This window comes from Dendropsophus ebraccatus, chromosome 2 (assembly GCF_027789765.1).
Source record: "Dendropsophus ebraccatus isolate aDenEbr1 chromosome 2, aDenEbr1.pat, whole genome shotgun sequence".
Classification (NCBI taxonomy): Eukaryota; Metazoa; Chordata; class Amphibia; order Anura; family Hylidae; genus Dendropsophus; species Dendropsophus ebraccatus.
This window is the reverse complement of record NC_091455.1, coordinates 81,830,829-81,837,785: the sequence shown is the minus strand read 5'-3', so window position 1 is coordinate 81,837,785 and position 6,957 is coordinate 81,830,829. Positions and strand designations below refer to the sequence as shown.

Below are 6,957 nucleotides of genomic sequence, written 5' to 3'. Positions count from 1 at the left end.
CTGGTTCAAGCCAACGTTTTAGCAAATTTACATGGTAGACTTTACTTTTTTGTTTTTTATCTAGGGTTTCAATTTCAAAGTCTACGGGGCCTGTTTGTCTAAGCACTTTGTATGGTCCTTGCCATCTGGCTAGCAACTTATTTTCACTACTTGGCAGTAAGAGAAGAACTTTATCACCAACTTTAATGGATTTATTCCTAGCATGTTGATCATACCATTTCTTTTGGTAATCTTTAGCCTTTTGGACATTATCATGGGCTATTTTAACTAGTTTAGGTAGTTTTTCTCTCATTTGTAACACATACTCCACCACATTTTTCTGATGGCCTGCTTTATCCTCCCAAACTTCTTTAATAACATCTAAGAGTCCTCTAGGTCGTCTTCCATATAATAACTCAAATGGGCTAAATCCTGTAGACTCTTGAGGAACTTCACAATAGGCAAATAACAGGAAAGGTAAAAATTTGTCCCATTGTTTTGGATTATTATGTATAAATTTTCTAAGCATGCTTTTCAGTGTCTGGTTATACCGTTCAGCCAACCCATCTGTTTGTGGATGGTAAGGGGTGGTTCTGAGGGGCTGAATACCAAGAAGTTGGTAAACTTCTGACAGAAAAGAAGAGGTAAAGTTACTACCCTGATCGGTCAGTATATGCTTAGGTAACCCAACTCTACTAAACACATTCAGAATTTCCTCAGCCACTCTCTTAGCAGTAACTGTGCGCATAGGAATTGCCTCGGGGTACTTAGTACAGTAATCTACTATGGTAAGAATGAAACGGTTACCTTTAGAACTCTTTTCAAGTGGACCAATAATATCCATACCAACAGTATGAAATGGTTCATCAATTACTGGCAATGGTATAAGTTCTGCTTTAGGAGGGATAGAAGCAGTATATTGGCATACTGGGCAACTACGACAATAAGTGGTGACCTCATCATAAACACCAGGCCAATAGAAGTGATAAAGCACCCTGGCCAATGTTTTTTTATAACCCAAATGACCAGCAATAGGAAGATCATGTGACAATTTTAAAATGTCCTTTCTAAACTTTTTTGGCACAACTAACTGTTGTACTGTCTCTCCTGTCTTCGGATGACTACACACCCTATACAGAATATTATTTTCAACAAGGAAATAAGGTGTAGTAGGTTGCCTACCATTGTTCTTAATCAGGTTACTGTTAGTTAAACCTTGTTCATATAAAGAACATAAGTCAGTGTCCTGTTTTTGCTCAGATGCAATATCAGTGTCCCATAGTCCAGCAACCATATACTTGCCTTCCCTGGAAAGTCTTTTCCTGAAGACATCCTGCTGCTCTGGAACACTTGGAGGTTTGGCTGATGGCGGCTCCAAGATGTCATCATGAAATGGGAAAATGTCCTCCAAGGTCTCCGCTTTCTTCTGCGTCTGTGCTTGCGCTCTTGTAGTCACAGCAGATAATTGGCCTTCTCCCATTAGCAAGTCTTTAAATCCCGGAGTGGTTCTGCCAAGGATTACTGGTACTTGTAGTTCAGGAACCACCACAGCTGGCATTACATAAGATTTTTCATCCAATTGTAGTTCAACATTTGATGTGGAGTAATTCTTTGTATCTCCATGAACACATGTAATGGGTACTTTAGGAAACTCTGTCTTACGGGTTATCAAATCCTCCTGTACAAGACTTAGTTTGCTACCGGAATCAAGCAAAGCTTCCACATTGTGTCCATTAATCTTAATAGGCCGGATAAAGTCACTACAAGCAAAGAATGAGGCAGATGTTGGGCCTTTAGCACTTTTCTTAGGGCAAAACTTGGCCACATGTCCCTTCTCCTGACAGATATAGCAGACTCTGTCAGCAGTGACTGGCTTTGATGGCATCCCAGCTACTTGAATCCTTCCTCCAGAGATCATTCTGGGGGCTTTGTGTATACCAGCTATAGATTTGCTTATATCCTTCTTTGCAAGAATAAAGTCATCTGCTAAAGAAATCGCTTTGTCAGCAGTGTTGGGTCGGTGTTTCTTAACCCAAGCATTAACATCGGCTGGAAGAATCTGTAGGAACTGTTCAAGTATAATCACTTCACCAATCTGTTGAGGAGATTTAGTATCTGGTTTCATCCATTTCATATACAAATCTTGCAGATGGGTGAAAACTTCTCTTGGCCTATCAGTGTAGCAATACTTGAGTTCTCTGAACCTCTGTCTGTAGGTTTCCTCACTGATGTCATATCGCCTTAAAATCATCTCTTTAACCAAGTCATAGTTATTTGCATCCTGTACATTCATGTGGCTATACGCCAGCTGGGCTTGTCCAGTAAGATATGGGGCCAGTCTTACCACCCACTGTTCCTTAGGCCACTGACAGGTACTTGCAATCCTTTCAAATGTGGTTAAATAAGCCTCAATATCATCCTGTGGAGTGAGTTTTGTCATATGAGGGTCTTTCCAAGGAGATATAGTTACAGATGAAGGATGAGGAGGTGGAACTGTACGCTGTTCTTGTTTTAGTGTTTGGAACAATTCCCTCCAGCGTTCATCCTGACGTCGCAGCTCTTCATGATATCTCCTGGCTTCCTCTCTTTGTCTTTGGTCTGCTTCCATCTGCTGCACAGCTAGCCATTTCATCAGGTCAGCAATGCTCTCGGGTAAAGTCTTCTCAGCAGGTTCAGCAACCTTTTGCACTGTTGGAGCAGCAGCACCCAGCACCTCTGCTTCCTCTTCAGGACTGGTTTTAGGTCTGGCACCTTGACTTTCCATCTGTTTGAGCTTTAGCTTTCCTCCAGCAGTTTTCTTTGCAGATGCAGGCTCTTTTGGCTTAATGCGCCAGGAACGAGTTTTATACATAAGTCTTTTCAATAAGAGTACTTGGAACAATACTCAAAAATGTGATCCCACTTCTGACACCATATGTTGGGCATGGGCCTATCAAAAAGATCAATCTTGATCAGAGAAAAATAATCCAAAGGACTTTTATTTTACTCCACAAAAATAATTCACATGACAGCAGTCAGCTTGCTGCTTTCCACCTTGTAACATAGTACAAAACTTCACAATCCACACAATCATTTACACCTGATGGGGTTTTATACCCTTGTCAACTCCCACAATGCTTTGCACATTTTCCTATAAAACCCCTGAGTGTCTGCTGGTCTGCCTCTTACATGGTCAAAGCACACACCTTGCTGCAGCTGCTCCAGGCAGGTAAGTTAAATGAAAATACACAATTGTTATAATGTTATATTTCACATCACAGCACTTTTACTTAGTTTTAGTACATTGTTCCCTGGTGGCAATACCAGAAATGAAAGGGAAAAATGAGAGCATTAGGTGGCCGGCCTAATGAGAAAAGCAAAGCAAGAATCAAAAGAACCATTCACACAGGTGGTTTGTCAGTCCAGGGAAATTCATGTACCAACACAAAGTTTACAAACATAAACAGTTTTTTTTTTAATTCACATCAATCTACTAACATCTTCACACCCCACAAGTGACCCCATTCTGGAAACTACACCCCTCAAAGAATCTAACAAGGGGTGCAGTGGGCATATGGACCCCGCTGGTGATGGGCACAAATGTGGAACAATGTGACGTGAAAGTGAAAAATTTCGTTTTTTCATTTTCACAGCACAAATGTGCCCGTCATCGAGGGGTCCATATCCTCCCTGCACCCCTTATTAGATTCCTTGAGGGGTGTAGTTTCCAGAATGGGGTCACTTCTGGGGGGTTTTCAATGTCTTGGCAACACAGGTCCTTTGTAAATGCGACATGGCATTCATCATCCATTCTAGCCAAATGGCGCTCCTTCCCTTTGGAGGCTTACCCTGCACCCACATGGTGCTTTATGTCCACATGTGTGGTATTTCCGTACTCAGGGAAAATTGTTCTACACATTTTGTGTTTTTTTTTATCTTTTAACCCCTTGTGAAAATGAAAAAATAAAGACTAGATCAATAATTTAGTGTAAAAATTTAGATTTTTTTTACAGTAAATGTTGGTCTAGCCTTGATTTTTTTTATTTCCACAAGGGGTTAAAAGAGAAAATAAACACAAAACGTGTAGAGTAATTTCCCCTGAGTACGAAAAAACCCCACATGTGGACATAGTGTGCCATATGGGCACAGGGCAAGCCACCAAAGTCACAGAGCGCCATTTAGAGGCTGGAATGGAGGATGGAGGCCATGTCGCAATTACAAAGCTCCTGTGCTGCCAGGACAGTAGAAACCCCCCACAAAAGACCCCATTCTGAAACCTACACCCCATAAGGAATCTAACAAGGGCTATAGTGAGCACATAGAGCCCACTGGTGACAAGCACAATGTGCCATGAAAATGGAAAATTAATTTTTTTTTACACTAAAACGTTGGTCTAGCCTTAAATTTTTCATGTTCACAAGGAGTTAAAAGAAAAAATAAAACGAAAACATGCAGAGCAATTACCCACGAGTAAGGAAATACCCCACAAGTAAATTTTTCCTACTGTTTGGCTACATGGCAGGGATCAGCAGGAAAGTCCACCAGTGAACTCGCTTGAATTGTTTATAGTTCACATGATGTGTGAACATGTATTCATCTAGGGGTATAATGAGTGTTTAGTTTTGTTATATGGTTTTTTTCACTGTCCAATTTTCAAATGGGTAATACTAGAATGATAAATGAATGGGTGAAAGGTGGGATTTAAAAATGTAACATTTCTAATCCAGGGAGGTGTGGTAGATGCGGAAGCATTCATTCATGCACAGTCCGGGTTTGGACGGACAGGTGTTACATTGATAAATTGAATCCTTGCGGATACCCCGTTTTGAGCAGACCCGGCACCTCTTTTGCGCCCTGCGTTTTTTTCCTGTGCAAGGCACTTCACCAGGGAAGTGCTGCCCAGGAATAATTCGGGGAACATCATTTGAGGAAGCAGAAGTTTCCCCAGGCTCTTCTCCAAGTAATAGAATTTTAATAACTTTCTCCTGGTACTCCAAATATGTACCAGGATGGCCAGCTTTCCGGTAAATGACAAATGAGTTATAAAGTGCCAACTGGACAAAATGTACTGCCAGTTTCTTGTACCAGACTTTACCTTTTCTCATGGCACTATAGGGTTTTAAAATTTGATCATTTAGATCTACCCCTCCCATAAACTTATTGTATGCTTGTATGCACACAGGCTTCATTGTGGAAGATGTAAATCCACGAGTGGGTACAGGGGTGCAGCTGGCATCATGGATAGATGTCAACATGCAGACATCTTTTTTGTCTCTAAACTTGAGACAAAGGACCCCATCATGGACCATTGCCCTGCTTTCACCAATTTTCAGGGTTTGGCCGATAAGGGTCTTGGGAAGGTGCTTCTGGTTTTTTCTGACCGTCCCACACGCCACAGTTTTTTTGGCCAGAAGGCATTTGAACAAGGGTACACTTGTGTACCAGTTGTCCAGGTACAAATTGTATCCCTTATCCAAAAGTGGGTGCAGCAGATCCCAGACTATTTTTCCAGTTGTTGTTAGGGAAGATGGACAGTCTGGAGGCTGTATATTGCGGTCCTTCCCTTCATAAACCCGAAAAGCTTGTGTGTATCCGGTCTCAGATTCACATAGCTTATATACCTTCATACCGTACCTTGCACGCTTATTAGGCATATACTGCCGAAACTTTAGCCTGCCCTTAAAGTGCACAAGGGACTCATCAATTGAAATTTCTTTTTGGAGGGTGTAAACTCGGGAGAAACTTAAGGCTAAAATATTAATTAGGGGTCTAATTTTAAAAAGTCTATCGAAATTGGGGTCATTCTGGGGAGGGCATTGAGAATTATCTGTAAAATGGAGAAATTTCTGGATGGCTTCATATCGGGCTCTGGTCATTGTATTTCGGTACAATGGACAGTGGTACAAGATGTCTGTCGACCAGTATGATCTTACTTCAGGCTTTTTAGTGAGACCCATGTTCAGTGTCAATCCCCAGTATTTCAAGAGTTCTTCACAGCTAGTTGGATGCCACTTATTAGGCACAGCATGAAAGGAGTTGGGGTGTGCAGAAATAAACTGCTGTGCGTACAGGTTGGTTTGGACCACCATAAGCTGTACCAATTCATCTGTAAAAAACAGCTTAAAAAATCCCATTGCAGAAAGCCCATCTGTCTGCACATTAATTCCTGCCACAGCAGAAAATTCTGGGATTTGGGGGGTGTAATTATATGGGGGTGACCAATCAGAAGTGGCATGTTGCGGGTCAGGCAGGACCTGGGCACTAACCCTTCTGCGACTGTGAGAAGGTCTATCACTGTCACTTGAGGAGGAGGAGAAGCCCATGAAATCCAGTTCTTCCTCGCTCGCTGTGTCTGTATCTGATGCTATCATGGCATATGCCTCTTCAGCGGTGTATAGTCTCCCTGCCATTATACAAATAGGTGTGTGTGTATATATATATATATTTTTTTTTATTTATTTATATGTATGAGATGTATATACACACTTATCCTTTGTAGATTTTTTTCCTTTTTTTTTTTTTTTTTTTTTAAAGAACACACTAAACACTTACTAACTTTTTTTTTTTTTTTTTAATATTTTTGTTATTAAAAAAACAAAAACTAACTACCTACTACACCAACTGACACTTACTGACAAGCAGACACTGACAACTGATATCTCTGGTGGACTGACAACTAGACAGCTGACAAAATAACTTAACTAAAGCTGACTAACTGACAGCTGACACAACAGACTAGTAAACTGACGCTGACTATCTGACAGAATCAATTGATGCTGACTGACAGCTGACAGGATATACTGACAATGACTAATGGACAGCTGACAGGATGTACTGACAGCTGACAGAATGAACTAACAACTGACTGACAGTTGACAACTGACAGGATGTACTGACACTGACTGACAGCTGACAGAATGAATTGATGCTTATTGACAGCTGACAGAATGAACTAACAACTGACTGACTGATAGTTGACAACTGACAGTATGTACTGAC

General features: G+C 41.1%; 1 protein-coding gene across 1 annotated transcript; it reads right to left on the bottom strand.

Annotated features, from left to right (window-relative positions):
• Positions 1 to 4,676: 4,676 nt before the first annotated feature.
• LOC138784147 (piggyBac transposable element-derived protein 4-like) lies at positions 4,677 to 6,329 on the bottom strand. The gene has a single exon (XM_069959661.1). The coding sequence runs from the start codon at positions 6,327 to 6,329 to the stop codon at positions 4,677 to 4,679; it is 1,653 nt and encodes a 550-aa protein (XP_069815762.1).
• Positions 6,330 to 6,957: the final 628 nt, after the last annotated feature.